Source organism: Lepidothrix coronata, unplaced genomic scaffold (assembly GCF_001604755.1).
Source record: "Lepidothrix coronata isolate B3197 unplaced genomic scaffold, Lepidothrix_coronata-1.0 Scaffold99, whole genome shotgun sequence".
Taxonomy (NCBI): domain Eukaryota; kingdom Metazoa; phylum Chordata; class Aves; order Passeriformes; family Pipridae; genus Lepidothrix; species Lepidothrix coronata.
This window is the reverse complement of record NW_016690279.1, coordinates 2,786,407-2,804,110: the sequence shown is the minus strand read 5'-3', so window position 1 is coordinate 2,804,110 and position 17,704 is coordinate 2,786,407. Positions and strand designations below refer to the sequence as shown.

At 46.4% G+C, this 17,704-nt stretch overlaps 2 protein-coding genes across 3 annotated transcripts; one reads left to right on the top strand and one right to left on the bottom strand.

Annotated features, from left to right (window-relative positions):
- Positions 1-3,319: 3,319 nt before the first annotated feature.
- Positions 3,320-9,329, bottom strand: LOC108501150 (oxidative stress-responsive serine-rich protein 1-like). Of its 2 annotated transcripts, XM_017822768.1 has the most exons (5): positions 9,245-9,298; positions 7,891-8,100; positions 6,631-6,744; positions 4,847-4,960; positions 3,320-4,117 (listed from the first exon to the last, which is right to left on the bottom strand). In XM_017822768.1, exons 3-5 carry the CDS (start codon positions 6,708-6,710, stop codon positions 3,427-3,429), a joined length of 885 nt encoding a protein of 294 aa, XP_017678257.1. In that variant the 5' UTR covers positions 6,711-6,744; positions 7,891-8,100; positions 9,245-9,298; the 3' UTR covers positions 3,320-3,426. The 2 variants fall into 2 exon arrangements, with proteins under 2 accessions (XP_017678257.1, XP_017678256.1); XM_017822767.1 differs by lacking the exon at positions 7,891-8,100 and having other exon boundaries at positions 9,245-9,329.
- On the top strand, positions 9,327-14,642 carry LOC108501151 (oxidative stress-responsive serine-rich protein 1-like). Its single transcript, XM_017822769.1, has 4 exons — positions 9,327-9,399; positions 10,225-10,345; positions 11,830-11,940; positions 12,553-14,642. The coding sequence occupies exons 2-4, from the start codon at positions 10,269-10,271 to the stop codon at positions 13,235-13,237; spliced, it is 873 nt and encodes a 290-aa protein (XP_017678258.1). The 5' UTR covers positions 9,327-9,399; positions 10,225-10,268; the 3' UTR covers positions 13,238-14,642.
- Positions 14,643-17,704: the final 3,062 nt, after the last annotated feature.

Sequence of the window (17,704 nt, the reverse complement as noted above, 5' to 3'; positions counted from 1 at the left end):
CCCAGGAGCACCGGGAGCCCCGCGGGATGCGGGGATGGAGTACCGGGGAACAGGTCACTCACACGGGCGTGTAAAAGTGGGCAGAGGTGGAAGGAGGAGGAAGAGCACAGCCGTCACCCAGAGTGCACTGTACAGCTCACGCTGCCCCTCTGCTTCCTTCAGAGTGACTTTCCAAAGCTGCTTTAGGGTAATGAAAGGAATTCACAAGCAGTCATTCACCCTTCTCTCCCAAAAAACAACACACTTCCCAAAATCTTCTGTTTAACAGCTGGCAGCATAATTTAGTGTGGAAAAGAAAGGTGAGACCATGCCTTTGGAACAGTTGCAGAGAGACAGGGCAGTGACAGCCCACGTTGTAACAATTCACATCATCAAATGGTAGAGGACAAGGAATGAAAGACCAGGTAACAGGCTAATCCAAGCCCTCTTTCTTCCAGCACCCCTGTCCCATTCCTAAAGACACTCACAGCAAGACCATGGGGAGATGACCTTCCCCTTACTGAGCACCACGCTGGGAAGCTGCAGGAGCTGTGGGGTGCCATCAGCAGGCTGTGTCATTCCATGCCATGCCCTGCCCTTCCAGGGGAGCTTCCAAAACCCACACCAAGCTCTGGGGCAAGGCTGCCACAGGCAGTGGTGAGTTGGAGACTCACACAACACCATTTTACCACCTGGGCAACCTCACTGCCATTTCTAGGAGGAAGATGTAGAGAGAAACCACACAATATATATAACTGCAAGAAAAGCTAAGTGTGTATAGACAGCACATAAACACAGAACACCTGCAGGCACAGGTGAGAAGGACCAAGTGCCCCCACAAAGCTAATTACAAAAGGCTTCACTTCTATTCAGCCACAGGCAGGAAGGGGCACTTTGGTAAGGGACTCCCAACACTACTCAGAAGTGCTGCTTGGCAGAACCAGCCCTCAAAAGCTTTCTTAATTAAAAAAAGAAAAAGTCAGACTTTGAAATTGGCTCAAGTTTGATATTTTTTTTCCGTAAATCCAAGCTTTTAGACTACTCAGGCATGTTTTCAAAGTTCTTGCTGCATGATCAAGGGGTGGAAACTCCTATTTTCTCAAAGCAAAACCAGAGGTTTTAGTTCTGTGGTTTCTGGGAAGACCAAAACATCTTGAAACACCTTGTAGTAACAGAAGGGAAAGTGTTAAGGCAGCAGTTGCAGCTACCCATGGTGTTCCAGCACTTACGGGCCCAGAGATGTCGTAACTGTCCCAAGAGGATGCCAAGTTCAGGACCACGTAATTATTTACTTAGCAACTTTTTCTAATTGCATAGCACAGTTGTGAACGGATCGCACACTTCAGTGTTCAAACACTTCATTTAATGTTTGTTTAAACATCAATAGCTTATGCAGATGTTGGCATTTAAAGAGCTTTTTTTTGACCACCAACAAATCCAAACCTCAGAAAGCCCTAACAGTGTGTGTGCACAAGGGCACCACACAGAGCTGGTCTTGTTTCTTCATTTTGGCAGAAAAACTCACGTTCTCCCCTGAAGGCTGAGCCCGTGTCAGCAGCCAACCCACACGGCCAGGACTGACCTCTAGTGGCCCAGCACTGCTCCTCTCCCTCCACAGTCACCACCAGTTCACGTCTTTCTACTCTGTATTTTTGCATTACCTCCTGGATTTCAAACCCCTTTAACGCAGTACTGGGCAGTGGACAGTGCAATCCTAAACCCTGCAGGCCTGTGACTAACAAAGAAATGGTAAAAAGCAGCTCAGTCTTGAAAGGCATTCTCAGCCCCACAATGGTGCCGTGGTTGGAATTTGCATTTGGGAACAGTAAAGAGAATAATAGTTTGAGAAATAAGGTCACTTTGCAGTTTGCAGACAATAGTTACCAAAACAGTTACCAAATAACTGCCTTGAATCCAGGTGGCAGAAATGTAGCTATGGAAGAGCAGGGACACGGAAAGGAGATGTGGGACCCAGGTACATTCTGCAAGGGGTAGATGACACTTCAGAACTGGCAAAACAGGTAAATTTACAAGGCCACTTGTTCTAAGATACCAGGTACTGCCACAGAAACAACAAAAAAAACCACAAGAGCAACACCAAAGGATTTCACAGGGAAATGTTTGTGCCCGTTTCTTTTCCAGACCTCAGAGGTCAGAAAAGTTCAGGTACTGCAAACAGTGAAGACAAACCAAACATAACTCTTCTCTCCCTCAAGAAATTATATCATTTGATGGGATGCTCTTACAAAAGAGACACTGTGCTGATGCACACCATGGGTAGCGAGCTGCTTGCTTCCAAAGTAGTAAATTCCAGGAAGAATGCAAAGCTGGACAAGGCAGCTAAAGTGACAATGGTTTAGCAAAAAGACTGGAGTGGAGGAGAAAGAAAACACACTGTTCAAGACATCCCTACAACTGGCAACTGTTCACTCAAGTCTATAGGTCTTAAAACTTGAAGGAAAGGTTATACTTGGTGTTAGAGTAGGATGAAAAAGAAGCTAAAAAAAACCCTCAACCACCAGAGCGTGTGAATTAAGACCACTGAAGTGAGCAAATGCTGCTTTGGCCTTCATTAAAACTACACTGAACAGAGCCCACAGATTCATTTTTCCTTTGGTTAACTGCAGCAGCAATTCCCCTGAAGGACACAGGGTGTTTCTCCTGCTGCAGATAAGTCTCTAAAGCCTGCTGGACATCTAATAAAAGCTTTGTTTCCACTTTCCCAATATTTTCCACTGATCAATGCTACAGAGATCAGAAACCTCTTGAAACAATCTTGCTTTGATCACCCAAGTTTCTTTTCTCAACAGGTAGCCCAGCAAGGAAATGGTGTTAACCCAAGAGCATCTGACTACATTAACCTCATCCCAGACAGGGAAGGAGGATGCTGATCAGCCCATCAGAAATAAAGCCTCTTCAGGCACAAAGAAATACCACTGCCTCTACTCAAGAAGAGGTGACTGCATCTCCTGAATTTGCCCAGAGTGGTAACAGTACCAAGGGGAGATGGTCACAATCTTTTATGAAAAAAAAAATCAGAGGCACAAGCATCCAAAACCACAAGCCTAAGTGTTGAAACCTGAGGTCAAAGTGATTTCAAAGAAACTGAATTACACCGGGTGTCTGACAATAAGGGCTCTAATTACCATGCAAAATAGGGACTCTTTTCCTCCAGCAAAACAAAAAGAGGATTTTGAAAACAAAAATAGAATTTCCCAAGTGTTGGGTCTTAAGTACAGGCAGGTACGATCTAGGTACATTTTACCTTGTTATCTATTCCAAGTTTAAATTATAATGCTGAAACTAAACTGTTGGTCCAGCTTAAATAATGAACATCAGCTGAGATGCAAAGAAGTGTTTTTATTGCAAGTGAGCAGGGAGTGGGTTGGATCTTCACATGAGTGTGACAGCAGATTTAAACCAGCCACCCTTCTGGTGCTCATTGTGTCAGGTGTACATCATTTCTGCCATGTGAGACATTTTCTTTGGAATATACAAGTAATACTCCATGTATCCCGAAAGGTCTTCTATTGTCACATCATCCACAAAGGCCCTGGCTTGCTCAGAGCAAGAGCGTGGAGAACTTGAGGGAGTTCTTGATGGCAAAGGCTGTGAGTGATCCTCAGAAACTGTTCTGTCGGGTGCCAGGGGGAGGCTGTTCTGCAAGCCAGAGAATTTGTACACTTCCATGTCTTGCCACAGCTTGCACTGACAGGCTTTACCTGCACAGGCACACGGCTTACTCGTGTTCAGCTTGCACATGGACTGGAAGTCAGAAAGCTCTGTAGTCTTTAGGCTGGTTTTGGGCACCAGAGAAGCTGCAGCTGGAGAGTTCTCCTGCCTGTTCTCCGACGTCAACTGTGTAACAGAAACCCCCAAAGCCTCAACCTCAGCTCCCTTGTGGCCAAGGTCAGGAGCAGCGCTGCATTGTCCGTGTGCACCAGCTTCCCTGGAGACTGGCATCCCAAACCCACTGCTGTCGTCCTGGGCATCCAGCTGGCTCTTCTGCACCAGCTGGCTGCACGTGGAATGCGATTTTGTGCTGCAGTGGATGAACTTTGGAGGATGAAGAATGGGAGACTTGGAACGCCTGCGACGCTGGGTTCTCACGACTCCTCTCGGAGGCTTCTTCGTAGACCTGCCAGGGAAGGACACAAAAGGGAGTGAAGATTCACTACAAGACTTGTTGCTAGGTCACAAATAGCACTGGGCAAAATCCCTACTGCATTCACACTGCATGCAAGAGCCTTAAACTCAGAGTGTTCTGCTATCTTGACTTTGTGCTAGTCAAGCAGCTTATAAAATACAAAAGGAACACTAGAGAAATGAACTCAAAAGAGAGGGTTTTTAAAGTTAGAAAATGAGTAAAGCATGTGAGACATGACAAAATAACCCCTAAGAGAAGGACAAAGAACAAGAAGGCAGCACAAAAGCAATGAATCCAGGGCAAAGGGAGCTTTTGTTTTAGATGAGCATGAAGTTCTGCACAGACACTCCAGAAATCAATTCTTTATTTTAATCTTGTTCCCAAGGCACAATGACAGCTTCTGCAACGTCAAAAGACGACTGAAAGAGGTGCATTGATCATTGTCTGATTCAAAATCAGCAACTCACATTTGTATTGAGAAACATCTGTAACATTTAGCAACCTATAGCTGACCAGCATTTCACTTCACATAACTGTAAATAAGAACAGCGGTCATATATGAACAGAAAAAGGTGGGGTGCAGTATTTGAAACAGTTCTTTAATAAAGCACATTCAGGTTCCCTGTTTAGGGGGGGACTTACTAGAAACCTTGTCTATTTAAAATTCCCTTCCAATGCAGTATCATTTGAAGTAGCCTGATCATCCCAAGCTTCTCTTACCCATGCCAGGTTTCCTTTGAAGCACACACAGTCTTAGGTTTGGTTTCATCTGCCACTGTTCTAACTAGTGCTCTGGGACTCGTCCCTTCACCCACAGAGAGAGAAGTAGTAGATCTGTGAAAGACAGAATGAACAGTTAACAGCCCAGACTGGTTAGCAATATGATTATGAAAAAAAAACCCTTATGAATCTTCTTTCGCAGAAAACATTGCTCCAAATCATTTAGAATGTGTCTTAAAATCCTGCCCATAAAGACCCAAATTAGAAGGATAAGTGTTTACATATTCCTATCTCAAAGGTTTGTATGACACTCTTTCACCAAAGGATGCCATTCAGCAGCAGACCCAAACCCCACGTGTCAATGACAAACACACACAATGACTAAACTTCAGCTTCCCGAGAGAGGGGAGGGGAAAAACACCATCACTGAAGAAACACGTCTCTTTTTCCAGAGACAAATAAGCCTTTCTTTCCTAAAAATAAATGTTCTTTGGACATAAATAGACTTTGTTTAGCTGAAGAACACTTGAGCCTCTGTCTAGGGCAACATAAGCTAAAACTCCTCATACTACTGAGCAACACAGACGTGTCAGACCTTCAACTTCTACTCGAGCCAGGGATCTCAGAATATTTACTAAATTTTCTGGTGCTGTAAGTTCATCCCAGACTCTCATTTGGAACGACTTGTAATAAGAACAGTTTTTCCCAGTTGTGACTTCACACATTACACTGGAATTCACAAGAAAATTATTTTCTGAATCCTGTATTAAAGTAGTTTGTAAGCAGGGTGGATAACCTGAAAATGAAAATGAGTCCCCACACACTAATCTAGGAGGGGGTTAAGAGAATCCAAATCCAAATCCTTAAATTTCCATTTAAAGGATAATGAACACAGAGAAGAAAACTGAAGGACACCAGTAAAAATTCCAAAGTAACTAAGTATGCCCAGCTAGAGGGTGGGACTAGAGACACTGAAAAAAGGAGAGGCAATTCACTGCTAATGCGTTTAATTACTTAAAAGAAAGGTAACTTTAGAAGCCCATCTACTCACAATCTCAGCTCTGTGGTAATTCCAGTTAACACCTTGATCTTTAAGTGCTGCCTTACCTACACTTTCATTTCAGGGACTGTATAATTGCATCACTGACTGCAGCTTCCTGATCATAAAAATGATCAGAGGATACCCTCACTGACCCAGGTAAGAGAACACAAACACCATGTAAGTGCCACGTGTCAGATCTCCCACAAAACAAGACAATACAAAAGGCTTTCTTTCCCATGTAATGATTTTGGTTATAAATAGAAAATCTGTGACAGCAATGAAAATAGTTTGTGTGGGAATCATGCACTGAATCTAATGCACTCTTTCAGTGACATGGGAAGAAAGTTTCTCTCCCGGGAAAAGATGGGAGTTTATTCTCATGCCAGGCCTTCAGAGCCATGACAACAGGCTAACTTCAACAGCAGAGTTCTAGCATTGTGGACTCCAGGACTGGTGAACTCTGGCAGGCAGATTAATGCCAAAATTCACTTCAAGCATGCTGTCAGCTGCTGATGGTTGTGAGGTTTGTTTCAAGCTGCAAGCTGACAGCAATCAAACAAGGTACAATTCCTTGAGAAGTGCAGTCCACAGGTAGGGAATTCACTTCAGTTTAACTATAATGAAGGCTTTCCATGCCTAACCTTTTGCAGTTACCTCATTCCCTCAAATTTCACAGCAAGGGTGCTCCCCTCGAGTCCATTTGTAGTATGTTAACTCTGTGCCTCCCTGTGGTGTTACTTACCCAGCTGTGTCAACTCTCAGCTTTTTGAATGCTGTCTGCAGGCTTTCCTCTTCTCCATCCTTAGCTTCTGATTTCATCATTGGGATGGCCAGAAGGTGATGGAATTACCATGTACTGCTTCGAGCAGAAAAAAGGCATAAGAAAATAAAGGCCAAATCCTTGTTGAAAACATTAGTTGCCCAGCAGCACCGTAATACATGAAAATAAACTCAAAATAGCACACTGTGCACGCTAAGCTGAGGTCATTCTACCAGAACATTTTTGAAAGCTGATTCAGAACCAGCTTTATGACACCCAACAATGAAACAAACAGTCTCTTGTAGCTGAATTAGCAATTCAAAGTAAAATTTGGTGTCAACAAGCATCTTGCACATCCATTACAGTCCAGTAAGTCTGCTACTTGTCTTACAGTGTTACCACAATAATTGCAGAAGGAGGGAAAGTCAGAAGGAGCACCACCACTAAAAAGTCAGTCTGTTACAACTGTTATTTCCTCATCTGGGACTCGATGTTACGCATGTATTTTAAAAAAACTCAAACCAACAGATTTTTCTTAGAACAAGATAAAGTTTTAAGCCAAACAACATTTTTTGACTTTATATCTAGGCCCCAGCAAGAGCTAAACAATCCTATCAGACCATGGTATTGCAAATAGCCATTAAAATGTTCCAATATCAGCTGGTGAACAAGTACAAATGCAAATGAATACAACCAGCAAGCAGCAAGCATTGTTTTAAATAATAAAAAAAAAAAGAATTGATAAAACTGGCTGATGGTTGTTTTTTTTTTAATCTACCCTGGCTGTCATTTAATCTACTACACAGGAATCTCTAAATATTTCTAAATTTGATGCTCTCCAGGCTCTCTGGAGGTCAGAACCCCAGGGTCAAGACTGACCAGTCCTTTTCAACATCTTCATTAATGATCTGGCTGATGTGGCAAAGCACCTTCAGCAAGTCTGCTGTTGTCACCAAACTGGGATGAGTGGCTGATACACCAGCGGGACCTCCACAGGAACCTCATGAACTTCAACAAGAGGAAAGGAAAAGCCCTGCCCTGGGGAGGAACAAGCAGAAAAGGCCCTCAGGGTCCTGGTGGACACCAAGATGGTCATGGGCCAGAAACAGGCCCTTGTGGCAAAGGGATTAAAGTACCCTGGGCTGCAGGTCCAAGGAGCTGATCCTTCCCTCTGTTCAGCATTGGTGAGGCCACAGCTGGAGTGTCCAGCACCGGGTTCCACAGTACAGGAGACACACTGACCTGCTGGAGAGGACCCAGTGAAGGGCCACTGAGATGATGAAGGGACTGGTCATCTGAACCTCTGCAGCTCAGTTACTTATGCAGGCAGAGAGGGGCAATCTCTGTTCCCTCACCACCTCAGTCCCGTTGGAGGTGGCAGCTCTCCCTGCTGCTGTTCTGGCTGCTCCCTGTGCTGTGATTTCACCTGGACACCCTGGATTGCAGACAGCTCTGATGACACACACAGAAGGATAATGTATCATAACAATTTCAGGGCACATGTTGTCCAGTGAGTCAGAGAGTGAGTAAACACGAGAGGAACTTACACAGACACTGACAACAGGAATCTGAGCAAGTTACTATTTCATATACTCTTAGCCAAATACTACTGCTCTGGTGAAACAGATGGTCCCTACTTCAGTTTTTACCTTGGCCCCCTTAATCATCTTTAGATGATTCTTTAAAATAAAATAAAATAAAATTTAAAAAATCAGGCTACATATTTTTTTCTTTTTTTCATACCAAACTCCTGTATTATATAACCTTAGCAGGAGGATGAGGGTTAAAATTTTAAAAATCATTGTACATCACTGAAAACATAGTACCAGTTTTAGATGAAATATTTTATCGTGCTGCCCTTCATCACCGACACAGCAAACGCTCAAAACAATGCAGAACAAGTACTTTTAAAACTTATATTTTAAAATTTTATCTTTCGGAATATTTCAGTTTTTAAATTTTGTACCTTCAAAATTTTATCTTTCGGAATTTTATAGTTTTTGAATTTCATCTCTTCAAAGCTTTATCTTTTAAAATTTTAAAGCTTTAAAATTTTATACTTTTAAAAATCTCATCTTTTAAAATTTTAAAGCTTCTAAGTTTTACACTTCTAAAATTCTACACTTTTAAAATTTCACCTTTTAAAATTTTAAAGCTTTCACATTTTACACTTTTAAAATTTCGCTTTTTTTAAATTTTTGCTTTAAAACCCCCATTAAAAGTTTTTTTTCTCATTTTTGAATTTCGCATTTCTAAATCTTCCTTTTTTTTTTTTTTTTTTAAATCTCCCATTCTTAAATTTGACACTTTCGAATTTCGTATTTTTTTAAATCCCGTATTTTTAACACCCCCAACCCCCCCCAGGACTCCCCTCCCCAGCCCATCCCCGACCCCCGCGGCGGGGCCGGGCCGTGACTCAGCGCGGACCCCGCGGGGCTCCCCCGACCCAGCGCGGGGGGAACCGCGCGGGAGGGGCTCGCCGGGGGGACACGACGGCGCTCACCGGCCCCGGGGGAGCGAGAGGGGTCAGGGACAGGGGATGAGGACGCGGACAGGGATGAGGATGGGGATGAGGATGAGGGAGCCCCGCACTCACCGCGCTCAGGGCCGGACCCGGCGCCTCCCGCCGCCCCCTCAGGAATAGGCGGCGCTCGCGCACGCGCGCAGAGGGGGCGGGCGGGGCCAGGGCGCGCCCTCGCGGGGCCGTGACGTCACGTCCTGTTGTGCTGCGCGCCCCCGGGAAGGCGGCGGGTGAGTGACGGCACCGGGACCCCCGGGACACCCCCGGGACACCCCTGGGACACCCCCGGGACAGCGGGATACCGGGACAGCCGCCACAGCGCCCCCGGGGATGGGGGCGCGGAGGGGCCGCCGCGGGTGTTCCCGCGCAGAGGCCCCGGGGCAGGGGGCGGCGGGGCCCGCGGGGCCCGGGCTCGGGCTGGGGCGCGGGGGGGTCACGGAGGGCAGTGCCGGCAGCCCCGGTGGGAAGAGGGTCCGGAGGGATCTCAGCGAGCTGTGCGATGGCCGCAGGGTGGGCGCGGACGGGACAGGGTCGCGCTGCGCTGAGCGGTGCCCGGAGGGAGCAGCGGCCGTGAACACGCCCTGACACACGGGAGGTGCTGCCCGAGCGGGGGGAGCGCTGAGGGGGCTGAGCCCGGAGCAGCTCCGCAGCCTTCCCTCCTTGGGGGTGTTCAAGAGCTACCTGGGCAGCCAGCTCGGGGTGGCCCTGCTGGAGCAGTGAGGCAAGACCTGCGGGATCCCCTCCAGCCTCAGCCAGCCTGTGGTTCTGTACCTTCCCGAGGCTCTGCTGCCCGTGCTCACAGCTCCAAGTTACACGGATTGGTAGGGTCCATAACATCTGTTCACTCATGGGTAAAAAGACTCCCTGTTATTTTTGACACAGACTGTGCCTGCTCTGAGAAACTCGGGGTTCACAGTGAGCAGGCCTGGGCAGGCCTGATCACAAAGGAGGGGTGTTGCCCCCAGAAGAACGAGCACCCGTGGCAGGGTCAGTCAGTTTTGTACAGACCACGTGTGGTCAGACCTCAGCATCAAATCCCAATCTCTGTATTTCAGTTTATTCTATATGGCACGGTTGGTTACCCACTGAGAGCTCATCAATGGACTTGGAAGCTAAAGATGAAGAGGAAGAGAGTCTACAAACAGCATTCAAAAAGCTGAGAGTGGATGCAGCAGGGTAAGTGAGCAACCAAAAGGGCCATGTAATCTGTCAGATTTTTGTTACTTGTTTGTATTTGTTTGCTGTTATTTTGCATTTCAAAAAGAAAAAGTAATTTGGTGAAAGTTTCTTTGCTCTTCAGGAGAAGACAACTGCATCACTTCAGATGAAATATAGTAATTATAACTGTCTAATATGCAAAGGAGTACTTTATTACAGACTAATTCTGACACAATATCCGACTGAAATTACGCAGTGACTTTATGGAAATACAAATGACTTGCCCAAAGCAATGAACCCACTCTTAACTGTCAGAGTAGCTGTAGTCACCTGCTGTGATACAAAGCTTGTTTCTGGTTTCAGGAGATTTTGTGGAGCAAAGTGCAGCCATTCTGGTATTAAAAACTTGTTCCATAATACACTGGGTGTGCTGATTATATGCAGGATAAGATTTTCCTTAAAAGTAGGAGCTAATAAATGTCTAACACTCTGTGAGGCAGTTCACTGGGAAGTCTTTTAGGAATTCACAGACACAGGAGAAAGCTTTGTATTGACATTGTTACCCTGTGAATTCATCTCCACAGCCATCAGTACTGCAAACTCAGGACTTCCCCTGCATGTGGAAATACACTTTGCTTTGCTACTTGTTTCCTCTGCTTCTGGAGGTCTTCTGAGAAGTGTGGAAAAAAATGGCTGTTCTCTAACAAGGAGCTGTGCTTATTAGACATCCCACTTCTGATGTAGTACCAGTGGCAGACTGTGTGGGGTTCTGGGTGATTCCTGATGATACCTTCTTAGGCATAAAAAGATCTTGTTTTGCAGGCCTGTGTTTTGAACTGCTCAAGTCTTGTGAATCATCCCTTAAGATCAGCTTTGGGCAGAGTGCTGGGGCTCTTTGCTGGAATTTCAGCCTCGTTTCCTACAGTTTCCTATCCCATGTTCCAAATCATACCTACAGCCATCATAAATACAGATTCGTGTGCTGAGGCATTTATGTTTGTCATCTGGACCTCCAGGGTCATTCCATGTTTATCTGGGAAATTTAATGATAAATGAACCAGTAATCTGTCTTTATTTGTTGTACCTCACCCCCTTCCCCACTGACTCCCCCTCACCCTGCTGCTCCTGGTCCCTGACTTTGCATTTCAGATGAGTGGGAGTCTATTTTAACAACTATTGTCTGACCAGAACGCCTGGAAACCTGAGTTTACATTCCTTTAACATGTCATTTTGCTACAAATAGGGCATGACATCAGCCTCTGGGCATTTTGGCCGCCTTTCATTTCATCTCACCTATCTTTAGCCACTTGACTGAGGCCAGTGTAGTAAAGGGGGGTCAGATAAATCCCTGTAAATGCCCTGTTTCTACCCACTGACTACAGAGGAAGTCAAGGCTGGGAATTTGACTGTGATAGCTGAGCATCCAAAGGGAACAGGCTGCATCTGGACCTCTGGAGCTGTGTGTTCAGGCACTGCTGTGACGTGGCTTTTCCCTTCCCCAGATGCATTGCAGCTCTGGCCGTGGGCGACGGGACGATCCTCAGAACAACAACAAGAGCAGCTGTGGATGGAGCCAAGCAACAGACTGTCTGTTCCAAGGAAGCGTGGCATGGGTAAAACATGAGACATTTAACAGTTGCAGGCTGCTTTCAGTGCCAGTTGTTGTTAATTAGTTGCTTCAACATATCTCTTCTCTCCTTTCTATTACAAAATTTTTCCATAATCAATACGATGTTTTTAAGGGGATTTCATCAAAGACTCCAAAAGCAATATTGCCTCTTCTCTTAGAGGAGGTTCCTAAAACTTCCTTTTCCACTGATTTCCTCAGTAGTCCTTTGCAACCCCCTCTCACCTCATTCTTGGGTTATTTTATATCTGTATCGAAGTATCTGGATATTCAGGGTGATTCTGCCAGCAGCTCCAACTGGTACAGGTTCTTTACTACAGTTCAGCTTGGGATGACAAAGTATCATTTGCTTAACACAGGAGATTTGGGGGAAGCACCTTAAATAAGGGCTGTTTGTACATGTCTTTCCTTTGGGGGAGCCCAAACTTTTTCAGACTCCTCCGCTGTTCCTGTCAGAGATAGTAAGTGACCGGTCACCTGGTTTTCCTAAGCAGAAAAAAAAAATCTTCTGAAGCATTTTTAGCCACATTCTAAAGCTTGCTGAGCTGTGGTGTCGATTCTGCAGTTACCTACCTGCTCCCCTGTTGTAACCCTGCAGGTGTGTGAGGAAGCCTTCCCGAGGATCGGCAAGGGTCCCGCGCCGCCGGCGCTCCAAGTCTCCGGTCCTGCACCCTCCCAAATTTACATATTGCAACATGAAAGCCAACAGCCAGCTGAAACACAAACCCCAGGCAGACACATCGAAGGGCATCGTCAGCGCAGACGTTTTTGTCCCGGCAGAACACGGTACGAAGGACGGGCAGGATCCTCCCCTCGAGGCCAGCGAGGGCAGAACTGAACCGCGGGAGGCTTTCACCGCCGAAGAGCCTTTGGAGAAGTCGAGAGAGCATTGCCCTGCTCCACCCTCCTCCTTTGAAACCAGCTTGCATTCTAGCCAAACCTCAGATTTCCAGTCCTTATCCATGCTTAGCAGCGGCAAGCAGTGCCCTTGTACGGACAAGAAGTGCCAGTGCAAGCAGTGGAGAACCATGGAGGTGTATTCCTTCTCCGGCCTCCGGAGCGTCCTGTCGGAGTGCGAGAAGGCGGTCCTGGGAGTCCATGCCCACTCTCTCCAGAGCAGGTCCCCTGGTGGGACAGCCTCGTCAAGCTCTCCCAGGTCTTGTTCCGAGCAAGCTCGAGCCTTTGTGGATGACGTGACTATTGAAGATCTTTCGGGATACATGGAATACTACTTATATATTCCCAAGAAGATGTCTCACATGGCGGAGATGATGTATACTTGACTGTAAGCAATAGAGAAGCCTGAAGCAGAGTTTGTTACAATGGTTGGGTTAATTGCCTTGTCAGTGCCATGTTTTCACTGTTGTGTGTTTGATTAAATGTTTCTTTGCCTCACACAGTTTAGTTTTCTAATAAAATGAAAAATTAAATATAGTTTCTGAGCTTAGTTCTAAAAAGAATGCACTAAAGTCTCTGAATACCTTAAGAAAAGCACTCTAGATCAGAGGAGCTCTGTTTGATTTTTGGTTTTTGCTGTGGATATTGAAGCTCTGTATGCTTTTTCACTATGTTTTGGAAAAAGAAAACCAAAACAAAACAAAAAAACTTTAGGGTTTTTTTTTCTGAAATTTTGCAGTGTTTGGAAGGTTCATTCTTAATGTGTCCCAGTACTTAGAGAAAAGTTTCACAGCTGCAGCTCTATGCTCCTCATCCTGCTCTAGGAAGAATGAGAGGGCATTCAGCATTTTGGATAGGATGAATGTCCTTTCCTTGAACACTAGCTGGCTCCTTTTTAGTTGGATCAAATTGGGAATGCTGCTTCCTCACAAATTTTTTGGGAGGTCTGGAACCTGCGGGTGTGTGCTTGGACCCTTCCATAATCTAACTTGCTCACTCTTAAGCAGTTCTATTTTTCTGCAGATAAGTGAAGCTCTTAGAAGTAAAAATATATTTTGTTATTTGTGCTTTACAGATGGAATAATTTAGGGGGGAGTAAAGCAGGCTGACAGATTTTTGGGCTGTGCTGTCTCAGAAGTGGAGATGGTGGAGCCATCAGATTGTTTCTGAGCACGTCTGATACACAAAGCAGTGTGGAAATAGGGTGAACAAGAAGTGTGTATCATCCTGGCTTTGTGCTGTAGAGCTGTGACATTGCTGCTGGTTGAAAATACTGCAATAAAAAACTTTGTTGCCGAGACTTGCATTAATAAATGTTTGTCAAAACCCAGCAAACTAAAGACTGAATAATTTGACTTACACTCATCTCCCCTCAAGACCTTTTTTTTTCTAAAAAAAACCACAACAAACTGCTTTCAGTGTCAGCTGTACATGCTCAACAACCATGTCTGAGTAAAGTACTGTGATGTTTACTTACATGCTTAAAAATGAGTGGTCAGCAAGCCAAGGAGTCACAAGCAGTTGTGTAAAAATAGATGATTGCAGATGTGGACAGTTGGCCTTGTATTCAGTGCTGGAGAAGGCTCAGGCATTGTAGATGATAATCACTGTAGATTTTATTCTAACCATCCCTAAAATTTACACTGCACATCCAGGAAGTTCGGATTTAAACTTCAAATAAATCAAAAACCAAAAATACAACTAAAACTGTTACTTTGCTCTTCAGTTTCATGCAGTTGTTTCGCTTGCAATATTTGCTCTTACTCAAATTAAATTTAACTGATTTCTCCATTTTCTCGGGTTAGTACTTCACTGTCTCCTTCATTTCCCTCTCCCAGCACTATCCTGCAATACCCACACACACACTTTGGGTTTTCTCCTGTTTGCCTTCTTTCTCCCTACAGAAAAGCTGGTATTATATGTACTTTGCTTTTGAACACAAATATTTAGTAATAGTTACCTTTGCTGCTGCTGCTGTTTCGGGGGGGGGGGGGGGTTCTGCTTCAGGAGAGAGAGTCTGCTCCTGCTTTTATTTATGTTTTGGTTCTGTGCCCTCCTGAAAACCATTGAAAGGTATTGTTGCTACACACAGGGTTTGGACTCAAACAGTTTCCCTGCCTCTTGGTGAGCATACCCCAGAGTCTGTGTGTGTGAAGCTGGGGCACAGCTCTTCCACAAGCACAAAAATACAGTTATTTAAACCCAGTGTTGGTTGTCAGCACTCTGCTCTGCATTTGGAGCCCTGTGGAGGGGCACGGTGAGGCTCTTGCCCAAAAGGGTGGTGTGGCAGCCTGGCTCAAGGTCACCTCAGGCCTTTCCTGTTCTGCTCTTCAATAAAGCCTGCCCAACCCCGGGAATGTCTGGACTGGTGTTACATAAAACCAGTACTGATCCACCCTGTTGGAAGGGCACGTTCTCAGCTGTGGGATAGGACAACACGCTGTGTCCAGGGAGAGTGGAGAAACTGGGGAAATCGTGGAGGTTAAACTAGTCCAAGGCATGCCCTGAAACAGAGGGCTGAGAAGTGAATTCAGATTGCCAGAAGGCTGGGTGAGAGGGAGAAATCTGAGAGGTTCTCAGGGAACGCTTCCATAGTGTCCTGTGCAGGACTGGAATAACTGGTAGTGAGGGGGGAAGGAAAAGGGGAAAAAAGAGACAATAACTCAGTGGTTTTGTGCTCTGCCTGAACCCCCATTTGTGCTAGTGTTTGAGCACATCTAGTGCTGCCTGTGGCAGAGGAAGGGCAGATATTTTGGTTCTTGACTGCAACTATGAGGTTTCCAGCAAATGTACTGAAACATTGCTGCTGACACTGGCACAGCACAAGCCAACCCCTTGGGGTGAGTGATGGGCCCTAAGAGAGGCCTCAAGCCCAAACTTACTGTGTCCTTTGAAGCTGCCTCAGCTCAGCTCTTCCACATCACTCTGACAACCCAGTGACTCCTGCTTTCTGCCTGCCTGAAAGCTCAAGATTTATTGGAAAACTGCCTCTCCTCTGGGAGTGCCTGCACAGCACCATCAGCTTGATTGATGAGCAGAGGTGTCCCAGCACAAACAGTGCTGAGCACAGCCTTGCTGCTCCCAGCCCGCTGCTGTCCCTGCCCCGACAAGCCTGGGGATATTTTCTATCCATGGATTCTCTAGGACCTGTCCCTAGACAATCTACAGAAGAACGTCTAAAATGTTCTGAGAAAACACCAGTGGGCTTGCAGTGCTTCCAGGACTTCCCTCATATTGGATCCCACCTCTCTATTTCCTGTCTCAGTAGATCCAGCCTGGGGGTTTTCCAGCAGCTTCCCCCACTCCAGGAACTTTACAAGTTCTTGCCCCTCTAGTATCAGGACTGGTTCAACCGAAGTGGGATGCAGAAGGGCACCCTGGATCAATGACGGCCAAACCAAATCCAAGCTAAGCTTTGCATTGGCAGATGCTGAATCAGGCCACCAGGAAAAAAATCAATGGAGCCATTTCTACAGCCTGATTTCCACCCTCTCCTTCTAAACCAGGGAAGGTTCTTCTGTGCCTGCAAAGTGCCTTGACTGACTCCAGCCTCCTGTTCTCTCCTCTCAGTAACCTTTGCACCAGCTCTGAGACAAGACACCCTGGATTCTGTGTTTCCAAACCAGCAGCATCCACAATCCTGCTCCAATGGCACCTTCTGCCAGAGCTCTGCCAGTGCCACCAGGTCGGGCTGCACAGCATCCCTTGAGGCAGCCCCACACAGTCAAGAAGGCTGTGGACAAGAACTGAGGATGATCTCAAGGTCACACAAGGTCAGGGCACCCCTAAAGGGGGCTGTCACCCCTCCTGTCCTTCAAGCCTTGCTCAGTTTAGCAAGCCAAAACACCTAAATAAATAAGCCCCTCCAGAGCTACCATGTACTCCCAAGACCAAGACAGATGCAGTGACCTGTCATTTTTTATTCCCCATGGTACAGCATTAATTCATCACAAAATATACCACTAGATGGGGCCTTCCAGACAGCAATTCAGGGAGAACCACTGCTCCCTGGTAAATCTGCTTTTTGCCTTTTCTAAACCCAAAGTGTCCCCTTCCAGCAAAAGGAGCCCCAAAAAATGCTTCTTGGGCAGAAAGGGGAGGGCAGGATGGTGCTGCATGGTGGGGCCAGATCTTCAAAGCTCAGTTTTCCATGAGTTTGCAGCCTAAAAGCAGAGGCCAAGCAAGAGCCTGGCCCTGTGGGTGTCCCTGAGGCCAGTGCAGGGTCTCTGGGGATGGGGATGGGGGATGGTTTGGGGGGGCTGCAGCCTAGAGGGGAGAAGGTAGAGAGGAACCAGGGCACAGCACAGCACTTCCAGTCTCACTCCTCCCATCACCCTCCTGCACTCCCTCAGGAGCAGGACATCACAACTTCAGAGAATTCATTTTCACCTCCCAGTGCCCAGAAAACTGCTCCTTGAAGTATGTTCAACTGGGTACCAGTTTGGCCCCACTCCCCCTCGGTGCTCCTGGGTAAAACGTGCCTCAGTTTCCCCACTCGAACCAGCTCTTCCAAACCCTCCCCTGTTTCCAACCTCACCAGCTCCAGTGGTTTGCACTGAGAGCCCTTGCACGGCCCTCAGACACAGGCTGGCTCCCTGTGCCTGCAGAGCCCTCTTCCCCATCCTCTCCAGAACCTGCTCCTACAACCCCCATAACTGAGCTGACTTTGTCCCGCAGCACTGGCAACAGTTCCAAGTGTGGGAAATTATCTCCAGGCTTCCAGGTTGCTGGAGATGGAGCATGAGAAAGCCAAGTGTCATAAAGCACAGGTCCAGATGTCCAGGTCGCTGTGTCCAGAAAGGGCTCAGCTGCCTGCCTACCTTTACCTGCAAACCACTGGGTGATGCTCATAG

Excerpts from the sequence above, each read along its gene's own strand:
- LOC108501150 (XM_017822767.1), bottom strand. The coding sequence starts at position 6,710 with ATGATGAAATCAGAAGCTAAGGATGGAGAAGAGGAAAGCCTGCAGACA. Across the intron at positions 4,961-6,630 it reads CTGAGAGTTGACACAGCTGG|ATCTACTACTTCTCTCTCTG; the intron begins GTAAGTAACACC and ends TGTCTTTCACAG. Across the intron at positions 4,118-4,846 it reads TCAAAGGAAACCTGGCATGG|GTCTACGAAGAAGCCTCCGA; the intron begins GTAAGAGAAGCT and ends CTTCCCTGGCAG.
- LOC108501151 (XM_017822769.1), top strand. The coding sequence starts at position 10,269 with ATGGACTTGGAAGCTAAAGATGAAGAGGAAGAGAGTCTACAAACAGCA. Across the intron at positions 10,346-11,829 it reads CTGAGAGTGGATGCAGCAGG|ATGCATTGCAGCTCTGGCCG; the intron begins GTAAGTGAGCAA and ends TCCCTTCCCCAG. Across the intron at positions 11,941-12,552 it reads TCCAAGGAAGCGTGGCATGG|GTGTGTGAGGAAGCCTTCCC; the intron begins GTAAAACATGAG and ends GTAACCCTGCAG.